At 44.2% G+C, this 20,041-nt stretch overlaps 1 protein-coding gene across 1 annotated transcript; it reads right to left on the minus strand.

Annotated features, from left to right (window-relative positions):
* Positions 1 to 852: 852 nt before the first annotated feature.
* On the minus strand, positions 853 to 3,717 carry LOC308411358 (GTPase IMAP family member 4-like; the record flags this gene model as incomplete). Its single annotated transcript, XM_080905241.1, has 2 exons — positions 853 to 1,941; positions 3,693 to 3,717. The coding sequence occupies 2 exons, from the start codon at positions 3,715 to 3,717 to the stop codon at positions 1,127 to 1,129; spliced, it is 840 nt and encodes a 279-aa protein (XP_080761367.1). The 3' UTR covers positions 853 to 1,126.
* Positions 3,718 to 20,041: the final 16,324 nt, after the last annotated feature.

The following is a 20,041-nucleotide window of genomic DNA, read 5'->3' on the forward strand; positions in this document are numbered from 1 at the left end:
AGGACTGACTCTAGGAGCTGCCACACAGCCCTCAACCAACCACATGACGTAATCTTCGGTACTGACAGACGTCGGCGTTAAACATGTTTGTAAAACTTTCACTTTAATCTCTTATTTCTTAAACCCAAAACTGGCCCACTTCTCATGGTTCGCTTGTGAATGATGCTGGCCGTGATGGTGCTGAACCACACCCACTGTGATCATTCTGTGGACATAGCTCTCCATTTGTGGTTGGTCACTATTAATCAGAATCAGAATCAGAATACTTTATTGATCCCTGGGGGAAATTATTTTTTGTTACAGTGCTCCATTTTAAACCAACATTAAGACAAGACAGACAATACGCTAACTAAGAATAGTACAATATATACATATATATACATACATACATACATAAGTCACTTATAAATAAATATTTGGAAAAGAAACATGTGTAGTTGTAGCAGCAAACAGTGTGTTAAGTGGATGCGTTGTACTACAGTTGTATTACAGTTCTTTACTGAATTTGTAGATACAGTAACTTGTTGGTCTTGTTGGGTATTGGTCCATTTGGTATGTGACAAATCACTTTTAATAACACCAGCACCTTGAGGCAGCTGTTGTTGTGATTTTCAGTTCAGTTCAATTTTATTTATTTTACACCAAATGACAAAAACTGTTATCTCAGGGTTCTTTATACTGTACAGAAAAGATCCTCACATTATACAGAGAAAACCCCAACAATCATATGACCCTCAATGAGACAGTAGGAAGGAAAAACTCCCTTTTAACAGGAAGAAACCTCCAGCAGAACCAGGCTCAGGGAGGGGCGGGGCCATCTGCTGTGATTGGTTGGGGAAGAAGGAAGGAAGACAGGATGAAGACATGCTGTGAAAGAGAGCCAGAGATTAATAAGAACCAATGCAGAGGTGTATAAACACATGGTGAGTAAGGAAGAAACAGTCAGTGCGTGATGGGAAGCACGCAGCAGGCTACACCTATTGCAGCGTAAAAATCATGAAAACATTAACTAAAATAACTAAACCTACAACCACCATGATTTCCCCTTTATGATTTTCTAGATTTTAGATTTGGTCTGATCAGCGTAAGCAACAAAATCACTGACGCTGTCTGAAATCTATCTGCATCATGCCTGAAGTTTAATTTTAGCAAGTACGCCTAAAAACGCTATTCCCACGAACAGCATCATACCAACTACAGCTCCAACCCCAGCTCCTGTTGTAGGCGTCAGCTCGCCACCACAAATAAAATACCCTGCTGCACAGCCGACAGCCATTCCAATCAAACCACACCGGTCATAAAAAGAGCGCCACTCTTCTTCTGGCTTTGGTTTTGTTTCCTTTCGTGTTTTTAGAGCTTCCTCAGCCTCCTGGAGCATCTTAGACGTGTAGAAAGGTTGACATTTTTCTCCCGTCATCTTGTTTATAATCCCCAGCAGCTCGTCGAGTTGAGACCCTTGTTGTTCGTCTCTAATGTTAAAAACAAAGTATCTTTGCTGGAACTGATCGGTTAATCTTCTGAGGGATTTCAGTGTTTCCTGCTTGAAAGTGGCGTCGATTTCCTTCCTTTTAGTGGTGAACACCACTATAGTGTAGTCCACTGCCTGTTTACCAAACGTGTCCTGAAAAGTCTTCAGTGCGTCTAATTTCTCTTGTGAGATCTCTTTAAACCTCTCCACGAACAGGAACACATGAGGACCAGGTTCAGCCTGTTTGATGGACCGCTTGATCTCTTCCACCACTTCCTCTCCATCATCAGCTACTTTAAACAGACCTGGAGTGTCAACAACAACCACGTCTCGACCCGTGATGGTCTTTCTTTCCTTACGGCACTTCTTTGAGTCCTTATTAGAAGTGAATATTTCTCTGTTGCCCAGGATGATGCCTCCTAGAGTACTTTTACCCTGTCCACTCTGTCCATACAGGACGATCCTCAGCTCACCTGTTGGAAGAACGTCAGTGAGAATTAGCCGGTCTTACTCAAACCTGACAAATACATTTTTAACACTTAGACACAACATGCACCCAAATGTTTCATCCAGAAGTCATTAATCAGACTTTAAAGTGCACTAGTGCAGTATATTTTTTGTAAACTCAAGAATTTGCTTTGATGTAAAAATTCTAAAATCTAAACATGTTAAAATTAAACGCCCACTGAATTCCATCATTGTCCGACCTGATTGCCTTAAGATGTTTTAACATGCGCTGTAGGTTATTGAAGATCATTCTGATAATAAATATGTACTAGTGCTGTCAGCGTTAATCTCGTTAGAATGACGTTAACGCCATAACCGCATTAACGCGGCAAATCTCGGATCGCCCTGTGCATGGCGTTAACATCATTCTAACGAGATTAATGTTGACAGCACTAATATGTACACATATAGCAAACACAGAAATATAACACATTTTAAAAATTCTGAAATAAACTGTGGTTTGATTATTCTGGGATAACATGTTTTTTCCCCTTAAATGGTGCCACATTTGTGTTTTGTTTTTTTCCTATTTCTTGTGTTGAGCATCTGGTACCCCAGGTAATGACAATTAGGCACCTGATTAGCGGCACCTGTGAGCGTGGACCCTGCTCAGTGAGTGAGGAATGAAGGGCATTAATATTGCAAAGATGAAGATAGGCAGACTGGGTTATATTGTTTATGTTCGCAATGAAGGTAAGGATGACACTCAGACTCTCAAACTAAAGGGAAGATATGACAACTGAGTTATTAAAAGATCACGTTAGATTTAGATGGTATAAATTTGGTGCCAAAAGGAACTAAGTCACTTGTATTGCCATTAAGTTTAAGAATGTATGTAAACCAAAGTTTAATTTTATTTAAACAGAAGTGAATGTGGATGGGAGTATAGTAGTTGTTTTAGAAGACAAATAGAGCTGGGTGTCATCTGGGTAACAGTGATAACAGTGAAGCTGAATGTTGTATTTTTTTAAAAATATTGCAGAGACGTAGGCGATAAATTATAAAAATGGCGCGGTGGGAAGTTGTATCAAAAGCTGTAGTGTGGTCATAGAGAATGAAAATGATGGTGAAGAGTCCACAATCAGTTGCAAGAAAAATATTTTCAATGGATTGAAACTCAATGGCAGCAATGCCTTCTCAATCGTCCAGGTAAGTAAGTCTGTTCATCTGGACGTAACGTTTTCAATGGGAGAAACGTTTCGTCACTCGTCCAAGTGAGTGAGAATCCACTGACAGTAAAACAAGAATGTTCCTTACCATGCATGGAGGGTTTCAACCCAAGTCCAGCAGCCTGAGACTGTACACTAAGTGGAAGGAAGGGGGCTAAGGACTAGTGAGTGTCAAAACCACCATCTAGGATGAGACAACAAAGTTTCATAAGTACATCAGGAAGAAGCCACTACTGATAGTGTGCTCAGTGAATACTTCAGGCAACAGATGCCTGAGAAAAAAGAGGAGCAAGAACATGAACCCTTTTGGAAGGACAGACCCCTGCATGAAATGTACCACCAGCAGATAGAGGAAGTGGCTGATATCAAGAAAACCTACCAATGGACTGGAAGGGTAGGGGTCACCCAGCAGCCCACAGGCTCCACTGGCAGCCAGCTACGCCAGAGCAGACTGAGCTCTGGGCCCAGAGACCAGAGACCCAAGGGCTTCCCACCACCTAGGGTGTTGAGAATGATCTTTTAGGACTTCCAGATACAGAGATACAAACTGGTGATGGCTAACCAGCCAGACATCGTAGCGGTGGACAAGTAGAGAAAGATGGCTGTAGTGACAGATGTAGCTATACCGAGTAATAGCAACATCAGAAAGAAAGAACATGAGGAGCCTGAGAAGTACCAAGAGCTCAGTAAGGAGCCTGAGAAGATGTTGAGGGTGAAGGTAACAGTGGTCCCAGTGGCAATCAAAGCACTTGGGGCAATACCCCCCAATCTGGGCAAGTGGCTCCACCAGACCCAACGAACAACATCCAAGATCTCTGTACATAAGAGCACAGTTGTAGGAATATCACAGATACTGCACAGGACCCTGAAGCTCCCAGGCCTTTGACAGAGGCCCACAGAAGCCCACAAGATGAGTGACAAATTTTATATAAATAGATGTATGTAAAGTTGGTGACTTTCCTAAAATTAGCCACTGTCTTGAATTTTCAGAAAGTTCATGAGAAAAATGTTCATTTATTGTCACAAGATTTTCTTTTAATGTTAAGTGTATTGTTAATGTCGTATGCATCATTCTATCACTTTTACAAAAAACCCAAACAAAACAAAAACAGTACCTGAATCTTCACAACTTAAAACATAAAGGACGTGCTTCGGAAGCATTTGGAGGGGGGAGGAGTGTGATTGTATATCTGTGTGTGTGTGTGTGTGTGTGTGTGTGTGTGTGTGTGTGTGTGTGTGTGTGTGTGTGTGTGTGTGTGTGTGTGTGTGTGTATCCTGTATCAGCTGAAGAGAGAGTGTCTTTTCACCTAGTTTTAAGCAAAAGTCAACAATCCTCCAGCCAACGCAGGTGACCTTGAAGGATGTGGGCAGAGAATCAAAACACAGTTCAATAATCAGGAAGAATTTGTTTTTGCAGCCAGCTTCGGCTTTGAGGCCTTCCAGCTAGCAATGGGTAACCAAATGAGATCACGGTTATTTGATGTAGTGTTAGAGCGAGCAGGCTGTTTGTAATTATGCATGTAATCTAATACCTCTTGGGCTGTCGGGTATGTGGCAGGATGTGGATTGTGGCTCAGCTGCAGGGGAGGGGTGAGTTCAGCAGTGGGTTCAGAGTGTGGTGTTGGGGAGGCTGACTCAAACACCTGACCCCATCATCTAATCATGTCTCCCCTGTTAAAGATCATGCAGGGACCATAGGAGGGGGTGGTGTCTGTGCTACAGGAGCAGGGCAGCTGGAAAGCCAATAAAGAAGTGTTAAACTGCAGCGCTGCTGTTGATGGGTCCTCCTTTGTCAGACTTTTGAGGTTTATGTTGGGGTTTCTCCCAGTGGACAATAGGGTTTGTTCCCTGCGCCTTCAGGTCAGGAAACAGGTTGTGACTGTCATCATCGCATAGCAGTTCAAAGTACCCAGACTTCTTGGAGTCCTTGGGCAGGATGCTTGAGGGTGTTCCACCTGGAGACTCTACTGTCCTACTGGGAGACTTCAACACTTATGTGGGCAATGACAGCAAGACCTGGAGGGGCGTGATGGGAAGGAACGGTCTCCCGGATCTGAACCCGAGCAGTGATTTGTTACTGGACCTCTGTGCAAACCAGAGTTTGGCCATAAAAAACACTGTGTTCGAACATAAGGTTGTCCATAAGTGGATGTGACACCTTAGGCCACAGGCGGATGATCGATTTGTGATTGTATCACCAGATCTGCAGCCATATGTTCTGGACACTCAGGTGAAGAGAGGGGCTGAGCTGTCAACTGATCACCATCTGGCAGTGAGTTTGATCAGGTGGTGGAGGAGGATGCTGGACAGAGCTGGCACACCTAAACGTACAGTGAGGGTGTGCTGGGAATGCCCAGCAGAAGCTAAAACCTCTGCAGAGCTTCAACACCATCCCGAGGGAGACTGAGGACATTGAATTTGAATGGACCATGTTCAGCACCTCAATTGCCGAAGCCGCTGCACTGGGCTGGTTGGTGCCTGTTGTGGTGGTAACCCCCGAACCAAATGGTGGACACCAAAGGTGAAGGAAGGCACCAGACTGAGTTCTATTGTTCTTGTTTAGCATGTGGGAGTTTGGAGGCAGGTAATAGGTACCGACAGGCCAAGCGGAACGCAGCTCAGCCAGTGGCTGCAGGAAAAACTCAGGTGTGGTTTTGAAGGCTTTTAAACTGCCTTGAAAGAGGTTCTGGCAAACCATCAGGCAACTCAGGAAGGGAAAGCGGTGCTCTACCTGCACTGTTTAGTGTGGGTTGAGCACTGCTGACTTCAACTGAGAACAGTGTCAGTCAGTAGAAGGAATACTTTGAGGGCCTCCTTAATCCCACTGGCATGTCTTCTGTGGAGAAGGCAGAGTCTGGGGACAAGGGAGACGACTCGTCTATCTCCGGGGGCGAGGTCCCTGAGGCAGTTAAACAACTCCTTGGTGGCAGGGCCACTGGGGTGGGTGAGGTTCACCCTGAGTTGCTGAAGGCTCTGGATGTTGTAGGGCTGTCTTGGTTGACATCCCTCTACAATGTTGTGCAATGGTGGAGAGCAGGGACAGTACTTCTGGACTGGCAGACTGGGGTGGTGGCTCTCATCTTTAAAAAGGGTGACCGGAGGGTGTGTTCCAACTACAGGGGGATCACACTCCTCAGCCTCCCTGGGAAAGTCTATGCCAGGGTGCTGGAAAGGAGAGTTCGTCCGTTAGTCGAACCTCGGATACAGGAGGAACAATGCGGTTTTCGTCCTGGTCGCGGAACACTGGACCAGCTCTTTATCCTCTCCAGGATACTTGAGGGTGCATGGGAGTTTGCCCAACCAGTCTACATGTGTTTTGTGGACTTGGAGAAGGCATTCGACCGTGTCCCTCGGCATGTCCTGTGGGAGGTGCTTCAGGAGTATGGGATGTCTTACTCCCATCTTACTCCCATCCTGATGAAGTGCTTCGAACGACTAGTCATGCAACACATCAAGACTGTCCTGCCCCCCTCCCTGGATCCCTTCCAGTTTGCGTATCGGCCCAACCGCTCAACCGATGATGCCATCTCCACTGCACTCCACTCAGCACTCACACACCTGGACAAAAAAGACTCATATGTTCGAATGGTGTTCATAGATTTCAGTTCAGCATTCAACACTATAATCCCCCAACAGCTCACTCAAAAACTGGTCCAGCTGGGGCTCAACACCTCACTGTGCAACTGGCTGTTGGATTTCCTCACCGGAAGACCTCAAACAGTACGGGTCGGCAGTAATACATCCAGCACCATAATTTTAAACACGGGGGCCCCGCAGGGATGTGTGCTGAGCCCCCTCCTCTTCACTCTGCTGACCCATGACTGCACTCCATCATATAGCTCCAACCTCTTCATCAAGTTTGCGGACGACACAATGGTGGTGGGTCTCATTAGCAACAGGGATGAGACCGACTACAGAAGTGAGGTGAGACGCCTGGCCACGTGGTGTGCTGACAACAATCTCTCTCTGAATGTGGAGAAGACGAAGGAGATTGTTGTGGACTTCAGGAGAATGCACACCCAACATGCTCCTCTGACCATTGACGGAGCGTCTGTGGAGAGAGTGAGCAGCACCAAGTTCTTGGGTGTGCACATCACAGAGGATCTCTCCTGGACGTACAACACCACAGCACTGGCCAAGAAATCACAGCAGCGTCTCTTCTTTCTCCACAAACTAAGAATTCAATTCAATTCAATTCAATTTTATTTATATAGCGCCAAATCACAACAAAAGTCGCCTCAAGGCGCTTCATAGATACAGAGAAAAACCCAACAATCATATGACCCCCTATGAGCAGGCACTGTGGCGACAGTGGGAAGGAAAAACTCCCTTTTAACAGGAAGAAACCTCCGGCAGAACCAGGCTCAGGGAGGGGCGGGGCCATCTGCTGCGACCGGTTGGGGTGAGAGAAGGAAGACAGGATAAAGACATGCTGTGGAAGAGAGACAGAGATTAATAACAGATATGATTCAATGCAGAGAGGTCTGTTAACACATAGTGAGTGAGAAAGGTGACTGGAAAGGAAAAACTCAATGCATCATGGGAATCCCCCGGCAGCCTACGTCTATTGCAGCATAACTAAGGGAGGATCCAGGGTCACCTGGTCCAGCCCTAACTATATGCTTTAGCAAAAAGGAAAGTTTGAAGCCTAATCTTAAAAATCAAATCAACAAATGCAGCAATATATGACACAAAAGTCAGAGCTCTGTTGAGCCAACCAGCCCTTTAACGTTAACTAGTAATGACTTCATGAACTTCTTCACAAATAAAATTTTTATCATTAGAGAAAAAATTACCAATAATCATCCCACAGATGTAATATTATCTACAGCTACTCTTAGTACCATTGATGTTAAGTTAGACTCTTTTTCTCCAATTGATCTTTCTGAGTTAACTTCAATAATTACTTCCTCCAAACCATCAACGTGTCTTTTAGACCCCATTCCTACAAAACTGCTCAAAGAAGTCCTGCCATTAATTAATTCTTCGATCTTAAATATGATCAACCTATCTCTAATAATCGGCTATGTACCACAGGCCTTCAAGCTGGCTGTAGTTAAACCTTTACTCAAAAGGCATCTCTAGACCCAGCAGTCTTAGCTAATTATAGGCCAATCTCCAACCTTCCTTTATATCAAACATCCTTGAAAGAGTAGTTGTCAAACAGCTAACAGATCATCTGCAGAGGTTTATTTGAAGAGTTTCAGTCAGGTTTCAGAGCTCATCACAGCACAGAAACAGCTTTAGTGAAGGTTACAAATGATCTTCTTATGGCCTCTGACAGTGGACTCATCTCTGTGCTTGTCCTGCTAGACCTCAGTGCAGCGTTCGATACTGTCGACCATAATATCCTATTAGAGCGATTAGAACATGCTGTAGGTATTACAGGTACTGTGCTGCAGTGGTTTGTATCATATCTATCTAATAGACTCCAGTTTGTGCATGTAAATGGAGAGTGCTCTTCACACACTGAGGTTAATTATGGAGTTCCACAGGGTTCAGTGCTAGGACCAATTCTGTTTACATTATACATGCTTCCCTTAGGCAGCATCATTAGAAGACATAGCATACATTTACACTGCTATGCTGATGACACCCAGCTCTATCTGTCCATGAAGCCAGATAACACACACCAATGAGTTAAACTGCAGGAATGTCTTAAAGACATAAAGACCTGGATGGCCGCTAACTTTCTGCTTCTTAATTCAGATCAAACTGAGGTTATTGTACTCGGCCCTGAAAAGCTTAGAAATATGGTATCTAACCAGATTCTTACTCTGGATGGCATTACCTTGGCCTCCAGTAACGCTGTGAGGAACCTTGGAGTCATTTTTGACCAGGACATGTCCTTCAACGCACATATTAAACAAATATGTAAGACTGCTTTCTTCCATTTGCGCAACATCTCTAAAGTTAGAAATATCCTGTCTCAGAGTGACGCTGAAAAACTAGTTCATGCATTTATTACTTCCAGGCTGGACGACTGTAATTCATATCTTCATCACATTCACGTCAGTGTGTAGCAGGAACCTGCCCACAGCTCATGAATGTCAGCAGATTACTTTTCACACTCAGCTCTGCTAACAGACGTGTACTTTTGTACGATGATTAAATGATTAAAATGCTTATTTTGTTTGCTATAGTCTCAGATTATTCATATCGCAAATATTGAATGTAGCTTATCTTTTTACACGTTCTGTAAAATGAATGAACACAGACATCAAAAAGGTGTTGAAATGATTCTGAAGAACGTCTCAGTTCTCCCCTGAAATTCAGATGAAAAACGGCACAGTGTTTGTTTTGCTGCAGCAGATAAATTGACCTTTAGCTGTGGTATTGAAGTGAGTTTAATTACTCTGTCTGTACTTGTCTTTGCCCTTTTTCCAGGGAAGTGTGTTAACATGTCAGAGTCATGTGACTGAATAAACCTACCTGTGAGAACAAAGACAACCATGTCCTGCAGAACACTTTTAATAACCATCCATGTAAGACCCAAAAGGCCGACATTGTTCCGTCAGTGCTGCTGGTTTCAGTCTTTGTGCAAATGTTCTGTTTACACGGTTGGAAACCTGCAGTAAAAGTAAAGCACCACTTATTCTCTGTGATCTTTGGTCCTCCATCAAATCAAAAGCACTCCAATTTATGTACATGAAGGCAAATTATTCCATACGTGCTTCATGAACTGTCCTTGTGTGTGTACATTAAAAAAGCATTTTGTGTCTGTGTTGTTGCAGACTGTTACACAGTCAGCTGATTCAAACCACACGTCTCAGTTCTGTCTTGAAATTCAGATGAAAAACAGTTTCTTCAGTTCACAGAGCATGGCAGGATTCTTTACTCCTACAGATAAAATCTTTAGTCGTTGCAAGAAAAAAATATTTTTAGGCCGTGTCTGTGCTTGCCTTTGGGCTTTCAGAGAAGTGTATCAGCATACCGAACTCTACATGCAAGAACAAACACAAATATTTCCTGCACACTTTTTCTTTCCTTTTAAGAACACCCAGCTGCTCGCACTGAACATGCAGGTTGACGCTGACGAGGCTTTCACTGTCGGAAGCTCTGGTTTGAAACATGTTTCATGTAAAAAAGCAGTTTGTTGAGTCTTTAATGAGCAGCAGAACAGAAATGACCTGCATGCAGCACTTTGTGTTCGGACTGTTTGAGGCAGAGCAAAGAAGACTGAGTGAGGGCTGCTTTAGAGCCTAACTGTGTGTGTCAAACCAGAATCACAAACTCTGCATTGATGCCCACAGGGAAGCTGTTTATCTGCAGCTGCTGAAGCTGCAGGATGAAAGACCCTCGGTAGGAGGAGGGAGGAAGGAACTCCTGTGATGCTCAGAGGAGCAGTGAGCCGTCCTGACTGAGCGCGCTCCTCTCCTCACTTCTGATAACCCCCTCCTCTCTGATGGTCCAGCTCCTCCCCAGCACTGAGCCCGCCTCCTGGTTTGAGGATGTGGGACTCTGAGGAGCAGTGCAGCTGTTTACTGAACGTCTGCCCTCTGGCGGCCACAGGAGAAACTACACCTGCTGGTCTGTCTGGGTTTGAAATAGGGGTGGGTTTTTATAATCGATTTATTGATTAAAATCGATTCTGGCTTGGATAACGTAAAATCGATTCATTAAAATCCTGAATCGATTTTTTAATATAAATTTATTTTGCCCGAAATGCCAGAATCTCTGGTGACATCTCACAAAATTTCAACAACCACCAAACAGCTAAAACAGTAAATGAGAGCAGGAACATGGATTCTGCACATAGACTTAAACACACAGCGCGACCCGCAGATCAGAATCAGTTAGATGTCGCCTTTCTCACGCCCGGGGCTGAAAGCCGACAGCTCGCTGATTCTGATCTGTCGGCGGGTCTGCGCTTTGTGTTCACGCCCTTTATGCGCTGATTCTAAAGCTGTTAGTTTGATGTCTCTCCAAACAATATTGACCGAACCAGCAGCAAAAGAAGATCCAAACTACGCTTCACATAAACATCGTCATGAATTCACTTTTACTGTTTTGCTTCGACCATGATGCACAGCTCTCTCTCTCTCTGTACTTCAACAACAGTTTCCCGTCCAAAAATCTGTTTTCTTCATTATTCGCTTGTTTATTAAGCACAAGTCTACCACAGCGCTGTCGGCCGACGTTTTTTTTTTCCCGTTTTATATACTTCCGAAAAGAAAACCTAATTTCTCAATAGGTTCAATAGGCTTCTGAGCAAATTTAAACTTTTTAAAATTACGCAAAATGCAAAACGGCTAGCCGTGTCTCTAGTAAAACCTCTGTAACTTCAGAGGCAATGTTCATGTGTTGATTAATGGTTTTCTTTCGTTTTTGATGTACTGCAGAATATTTTTATAAAATCCCAGGCCAGGAAAATCACCTTCATGTTTTTCTGTTTTATCCTCAGCTACTTTGACACAAAGGCCTCTGCTGTGACGCTCACACCTTTGATAAAGTCTTGCGTGTGTCAGCTTCCTTTTTACAGATACAAAAATATGTAAATCTACTGATCTGAATTATAATATTTCTGACTGTCAGAATTTCCCAGATTCAAATCGAATCGAATCGAATCGAATTGAATCGAATTAAATCGAATCGTGGATCGAATCGATTCGGGACCTTGTGAATCGGAATTGAATCGATTCTAGAAATCAGTGACGATACCCAGCCCTAGTTTGAAACGTCTGACACAGGCTGAGGTCAAAGGGTGAAGTGACCTGAAGTGTCTGCAGCCACGATGAGGGCTGATCCACATCAGCTTCTGTGATCAACATAGCTGAGACTTATTTCACTTCCATTTGTAAATGCTAAAAGCAAAATGTGTCAAGATGTGTCAATTTGAACACAATTAATGTGTCTGCTTCTTTAATGATGTGTTAAATATGTACATTTCATTTTTTTTAAACGGGAGAAAAAGATGTGTACAGTTGGCATATTATCATTTATTACAAGCTGAATAAACAACAGTTTTCAGAATCTTCTAAATTAAAATAAATTCAGTGTTAACCAAGGCTGTGCAGTGGTGCCTCGCTATAACGCGGGTTGTCTTTAGAACGTAACTCTTTCTTTTCTTTCTTTTCTTTCCTTCTTCCTGTTAAAAGGGAGTTTTTCCTTCCCGCTGTCACCAAAGTGCTGCTCACAGGGGGTCATATGATTGTTGGGTTTGTCTCTGTACCTATGAAGCGACTTTTGTTGTGATTTGGCTCTATATCAATAAAATTGAATTGAATTGAACTCCCGCGATAAATGAGGGACCCCTGTATTACTAAATGCCAAAACAATTTCTATTTGACAGAATCAAACAGAATTAATATCTGGCTAACTTTCTAACTCTAGATTGTTAAATGTCAAAAATAGAATAGATAAGATAAGATAAGATAAGATAAGATAAGATAAGATAAGATAAGATAAGATAAGATAAGATAAGATAACCTTTATTAGTCCCACACGTGGGAAATTTGTTTTGTCACAGCAGGAAGTGGACAGTGCAAAAGTTATGACGCAAAAATTATAATACAAGAAGAATAAATACAGTACACAGCTGTACAGAATAGAATAAAATAAAATACTATATACAGTAGAATAAAATAAAATAAATATACAATAAGATAAAAATAGAATACAAATACAAATACTATATACAACTGAGTAAAAATACAACGATGACAGAAAGGATTATTGCACTTAGTGTTATTGCACATGTATGGATGTGTGTGCTTGATCAGTTAAAGTCTTTATTATGGAGTCTGACAGCAGTGGGGAGGAAAGACCTGCGAAATCTCTCCGTCCCACACCGTGGGTGCCGCAGTCTCCCACTGAAGGAGCTGCTCAGTGCTGTCACAGTCTGCTGCATGGGGTGGGAGACGTTGTCCAACAGGGATGACAGCTTAGCCGCCGTTCTCCTGTCACTCACCACCTCCACTGGGTCCAGAGGGCATCCTAGAACAGAGCTGGCCCTTCGGATCAGCCTGTTCAGTCTCTTCCTGTCCCCAGCAGAGATGCTGCCGCCCCAGCAGACCACGCCATAAAAGATAGCAGAAGCCACCACAGAGTCATAGAAGGTCTTCAGGAGTGGGCCCTCCACTCCAAACGACCTGAGTCTCCGCAGCAGGTACAGCCTGCTCTGCCCTTTCCTGTAGAGGGCGTCTGAGTTATGAGTCCAGTCCAGTCTGTTGTTCAGATGAACACCAAGGTACCTGTAGCTGTCCACAGCCTCAATGTCCATACCTTGGATGTTCAGTGGTTGCAGTGGAGAATGCTTGTGCCTGCGGAAGTCTACCACCAGTTCCTTGGTTTTACTGGTGTTGATCTGGAGGTAGTTCTGCTGGCACCAGTCCACAAAGTCTTGAGTCAGTCCTCTGTACTCCTTGTCGTCCCCATCAGTGATGAGGCCGACTATTGCAGAGTCATCAGAGAACTTCTGCAGGAAGCACTGGGTGGAGTTGTGGGAGAAGTCTGCAGTGTAGATGGTGAAGAGGAACGGAGCCAGAACCGTTCCCTGTGGGGCCCCCGTACTGCAGACGACCCTGTCTGACACACAGCCCTGAGTCCTCACATACTGTGGTCGGTCGGTGAGGTAGTCCAGGATCCAGGTAGTGAGGTGATGGTCCACTCCAGAGTTCACCAGCTTGTCCTTCAGAACCGAGGGAAGAATGGTGTTGAAGGCACTGGAGAAATCAAAGAACATGATTCTCACAGTGCTTCCAGCGGTCTCCAGGTGAGCGAGGGAACGATGTAGGAGGTGAATGACGGCATCATCCGCTCCAATGCCAGGCTGGTAGGCAAACTGAAGTGGGTCCAGTGATGAGCTTGTTAGGCGCCGAAGCTGAGCCAGGACCAACCGCTCCAGGGTCTTCATCAGGTGGGATGTCAGAGCCACCGGCCTGTAGCTGTTGAGGTCCTTGGGGCGTGAAGTCTTTGGCACTGGTACAACACAGGAGGTTTTCCAGAGCTGTGGGACTCTTCCCAACCTCAGGCTCAGGTTGAAGAGGTGCTCCATCACCCCACACAGTTGGTCCGCGCAGGACCTGACGACCCTCGAGCTGATGCCATCTGGACCCGCTGCCTTCTTGCCATTAATCCTCCTCAGTTCCCTCCTAACCTGGGTGGTTGAGAGAGACAGGCTGGAGCCTTGTGTTGAGTGTGTATTGGATGCTGTTGTTGGGGGTGGGGAGGAGTGAGCAGGGTGAATAGAGGAGGTGTGAAGTGTCTGAGGTGGAACAGCAGCAGTGGGGGTGGGTGAGTCTGCAGCCGATGTTGCAGACTGCCTCATGGCTGAATCAAATCTGTTGAAGAAATGATTCAGTTCATTTGCCCATCTCACATCCCTCCCAGGCAGAGAGTTCTGCTGTTTGTGGCCCGAGATGGTTCTGAGGCCTCTCCAGACTTCACCAACGTTGTTTTGTTGAAGCTGGTTCTCCATCTTCTGCCTGTAGCTCTCCTTCCCATTCCTTATCAGTCCCCTCAGCTCTCTCTGCACCCTTTTCAACTCCTCTTTGTCTCTGGATTTGAAGGCCCTCCTCTTCTGCTTGAGGACGGTTTTAATTTCTGGGGTAATCCAAGGTTTGTTGTTGGAGAAACACCGTACAGTCCTGGTAGGTACAGTGTTATCCACACAGAAGTTTATATAGTCAGTAATGCATGTAGTAAGGCTGTCGATGTCCTCACCGTGGTCGTCACAAATCACCTCCCACACAGTCGACTCAAAACAATCCTTAAGAGCCTCCTCGCTCTCCTCTGACCATCTCTGTACTGTGCGGGTGGCTGGTGGCACCCTGCGCACTAAGGGCTCATACACAGGGACAAGGTGCACCAGGTTGTGATCAGATCTGCCCAGGGGAGGGAGAGGTGATGAACTGTATGCCTCTTCTGCATTGGCATACAGTAAGTCCAGTGTTTTATTGACTCTGGTTGAGCAGGTCACATACTGGGTGAAGGTGGGCAGTGTGGAGTCCAGTGAGGCATGATTGAAGTCCCCTGATATTATGAGAAGGGCTCTCGGAGATTGTGTTTGCAGTCTGCTGACCACAGAGTGGAGAGAGTCACAGGCTGCATCCGCGTTGGCCGAGGGGTGGACATACGCTGTTATCGCGATAACATGCGAGAACTCCCGGGGCAGGTAGTACGGACGCATGCTAACGGCTAACAGCTCAATGTCTCTGCTGCAGAGTTGCTCTTTTACAGTGATGTGCCCAGGGTTACACCATCTGTCGTTCACAAACACTGCCAGTCCCCCTCCTTTCCTCTTACCGAATAGAATAGAAAAACAAAAAATAGTGCAGTTATCATAAATATGCTCTGAAATAATCATGTCCAGAAAATACATGAATGCAATTCTTTCAAAGGTAACAGTTGTCATCTTCAACAAATTGTAAACATTCAACAAATGTGCAGTTGCATGCAAACAGAAAAACATTTTTACATTTTGGCAAATATACCATCCAGGTTGTGTTCAAATACAGCTTATTTGTATCAAAGCTTGTCGTTATATATATAAAGTGGAAAATCAGAAATTTCAGCACATATAAGCAGTTCATATTCGTTTGATCTTTCTGCTGCATAAAAATGGTCCTCGAAGCAGCTGACGTTCAGAATCCTCACAAACATGAAGACAGACTCATTAACAGCCTGTGGCAAGACATGAGTGACTTCACCAAACAAAGGCTCTCCTCTAAAGTCTCTTACAGTGTTGGGGAGTAACGGAGTACATGTACCGCCGTTACCTATTTAAAATACGAAATATGAGAATAGCTGGACTGGCCCGGTGGGCCGATGGTGATTTTTCGTTTTTATGGGCCGATGGGGGTTTTTTTCCGTTTTTTCCGTAACGGTGTAAACAGTGAAAGGTGGAGGATTGGCCAGATGAAGGGAGGTGTGTAAAATAACTCAGTTGTTTGGTGGTGGCTATGGCAGAGCTTCCACAGATTCAGTAACATTAGCAAGTGGTGGAGGCAGCAGATGCAACACGCTGGCAGGTGGATGAGGGAAAGGCAGGAGCAGAGACCCGAGGCGGTGAACTGAACTTCAGGTAAGAAGTTATGACCTGCAGTCTCTCTGGTCAGATATAAACCAGGTTTAGGTGGAGTTTATTTTTGTTGTGCTGACTTTTTACAGTCAGTTACAATAACTCGTACTGCGTGAGCTAGCATGACGGAGTTTATATACAGCTGGGCGGGTGCTGTGATGTTACTGATAGTGAACTTTATTTATCTTATTTTATTCATAAGGTTAATTATTAGAGTTTCCAACCGTCCTGTAAAAAACTGAATCGTCTGCATTCAGAGAAAATATTACCCGTGTCATGTTGAGCTGAAAAAGAGCAGTTTGTCCCAGACTTCAGCTGCAATGAAAAAGACACAAAGCTGGAGTTATTCTGTCTTTGCTGCACAGCTGCCTCTTCTCCTCTCATCCTCCCCCCTCCCTCTCCTGTTTCTCCTTCAATCATGAAACTGATCAATGATCAGCTGATCGGCTCTCTTGTTTGTTTATCGCTCACTTTGCGCCAGAAAGAGGAAACCAGCTGTCATGGTCCTGGGTCTTTTGACCCAGCGTTTTAAGTTTGAGTTTATTTTGTTCATTAGGTTATCTAAGTTCATTTGGTTATTAGACTCCTTGTGTTTTCTGTATTTAAGCTTCCCCTCACCCTTCATGTTTCATGCTGTCTTATGTTCATGTCTTATGTTATCAAGTTTGTATTATCATGCCTAAGTGTTTCTAGTTCTTATTATTTCCCCCTCCGTTTCCAACCATGTTAAATCTCCCCTGCTCTTCATGCGTTTCATGTCTGTGTCTTACGTTGTCAAGTTCTGGTTGTCGTGTCTAAGTCTGCATGTTTCCTGTTTTATTTTGAAAAGGGGTCTTGTGTTCTGTGCTCATGCGGTTAGTTTTACTCTTGCCTGTGCATCATTATGTTTATCCTAGTCAGCTGTTTCCTCATGTGTCTCCACTTCCCCTAATCACCTCCTGTGTATTTAAGTCCTCTGTTTTCAGTGTGTGATTGTTCAGGTCGTCTGTTGTCCACGCCATGTTTCCGATGCCATGTTTCCAAGTTTCTTGTCTAGGTTTTTCTTATTGTTTGTTTAGATTCCCCAGTTTAGGTTTGTGTTAATTTTGCTTCAGTTTGCCTTGCCCTTTGTTTGTACCTTTTCTACCAGCCATATTAAACGGCTCGCCTTTTGTTAACATTCCAAGTTCTGTTCCCTGTTCCTTGGAGTCTGCGTTTTGGGTCCTTTTCTCAATTCATACAGTCTGCCCTCGCCAGACTGTGACACCAGCGGATGTCGCGCTAAACAACAGCAGCACGTTTAAGCTTGATCAGCTGTTGTTAGAATTTATTTAATATTAATTTCTAGTATCAGCTGATGTTTGCTGGAGCCACAGCTGTAAAGCTGCTGGTCATGATGTCGGTTTGGATATGTGGTGAGAGGGAAACATGAAGATGAAACCAGGAGATGTCCTTACTGAACCATCAGAGCTGTGATGGAGAAACAGGTTTACCTTTTAGGTGACATGGATGAGTTGAAGTTATGAACTGTTTCTGAGAGACAAATAACACCAGGATCCTTTTTTATGTAGCTGACAGCTGGTAACTGTGCAGGGGCGGGTCTAGCAAAGTGTTGCCAGGGGGGCAGGTAGGGCATTAACAGGGAGAGGGGGGCACAAAGACATACTTTCTTATTCTCATTTAAAATGTCTCGCTTTTAATAAATAATTATCTGAATCTTACAACAAACGTTTTCATCAATGCATAGAAATCCATTATTGTACATAGTAATTTTTTTAGGGTCCCATCATAATTTCTTCAGTAAGTACTGTACATGATGCCAGTATTTTCCCACACTTTCTAGATTCTGCACCAGTGCTGTGTGTAAAATGCCATCAAAAAGTCAGTTAAGTTTTATTCTTTCTCAGCTGTCTTTCTGTCTCCTTTCACTTTTTAAAGGTTGCCATGTCAGAAAAAATATTTTTGATGTGGCAAATGAATGGTTTATGAAAATATATCTAAATCTGTCATCAGTAATCAGTAATGACCATGTCTCACCTCTTCTCTGTCTTAATTTCAGGTTTTCACCGTGTGTTGTAGATAGTTCAGGAGGTTAACTCGACCAAGCAGTCTGCTTCCAGGTACTGTTTAGAATAGCAGAACAGGGAGGATGGTGTAGGTTTAAGTTTATTAGACTGATGCATGTATACCAACAAGACCGGTCTGGGTCCTTCTGCAGGTCCATGAAGCTTCAGGTGTTTTCGGTCCAGATTACAGACAGAGGAACAGAAACAGTCATTTTATTACTTTTTTCAGTCGTGCTTGTGCTCGGCTCTTCAAAATAAAGTTTCATCTCTTTGCGTTCACATGGCTCAGCGACACACTGATGATGTGACGATGTGATCAGACATGTTCCTGATGTCATTCCTGTGAAGGAGTGAAGGAGTTGTCATGACGGTGTGTCACCTGCAGGTGGCGACGTTGGCTCATGCTGGCCGTGCTGAGCAGAGCTGATGCTCTCACTGAGTTTTTGTTGTGCTGCTGTCACTAAACCAGATCTGCTGTTTCCTGCAGACCCTGGGAGCATTTTGGCCACCAAGCAGCTGAAAACTTCAGGTTCCTCCACCCAGGCTTCATCTCCTACGTGACACACAAGTAAAGCACCACCTGTGATGAATTATCAATCATCTGAAATCGGGCCGGTGGGACGCTCGGGTTAAAATAACATCTCCGCTTCTTTCTCAGTTTCCTGTCGTCGCCTCGGCTGGCTGATGTCAGGGTTCGTGAGACGTACATGCTGAGCACCGGTGCTCTGATGCTGATGTGGGACTTCCACTCTCTGATGATGTAATCATCTTTCACGTTGATGTTCAATAAACGTCCATAAATCGTTTCAGTGGGTTTAGGGATCATTACCTCCTCGTCCTCAAGAATGCTGCACCTTATTTTAAAAAGTTCAAACCCACATCAGGTGTCAAAGACTGAAACCTGGGGGACTTCCTGTTTGTCCTGCAGGTTTCTGCCTTCGGTTTCCTCACAAGGAAGGAACTATGCCTCATTCTCCGATCATTACTACGACTCTGTCTGGAGGCCTCTGAACTTCTACGCCAACCACGACCCGCCGATGGAGGGCCAGCTGTGGGAGGAGCTATCATGCTGTACCAGAGGAGCGCAGACAGCTGAGGGAGGTGCAGAAGCGGCTCTGCTCCTGGTCTGGTTTTTGTGGGGACCTAAAACCTTCTCACTGTTTTATGCTTTAGTGTTTCCTAAAGAGAAACAAAAACTTTCACATTCAGGTTTTTCTTTGTTTTGCTCCAGAATATATTTAGAGAAGAAAACTGTGAAAAATTAAGGAGGATCCATGATTTCTCATCTCGTCTCACCTGTCCTATTTTATTCTATTTTATCTGATCCTATTCCATTGCTTTTGTCTTAATTTTTGATGCACTTAACTTGTACTGTCCATTTTCTGCTGCGACAAAATAATTTCCCACATATGGGACTAAGAAAACTTTATCTTTCCTCTTTACAAAAACGCTGATGCCTTTATGAGATTACAGAAATCATCTGAACTGCAGGTTCCTGCAGACACAGAATATTTCTGTCACACAGAGGAAAACTATAAAGAAGGCGAACGTTGGTTTCTGCCATACTGCACTATGCATTACTATAGTAACCTCAAAGAGCCATATTATTGGTCAGATCATTAAAGTTGCTCCAAAAGGCTGCTACTCCTGGTCCAGTGGTCCAGTTCAGGTAAAGCTAGCAAACAGCTGGCAGCTACATCCGCCTGTGCCGCCATCCACCTGCCAGTCATAGAGGCCACGCCCCTAAAAACACAAACTTTGATACAATTTAAACAGGTGAGTTATAAATACGTCATCATTTTTAATTATCTACAGAGGATAACGTGTTTGT

Source organism: Rhamphochromis sp. 'chilingali' (genome assembly GCF_963969265.1).
Source record: "Rhamphochromis sp. 'chilingali' genome assembly, chromosome: 15".
NCBI lineage: Eukaryota > Metazoa > Chordata > Actinopteri > Cichliformes > Cichlidae > Rhamphochromis > Rhamphochromis sp. 'chilingali'.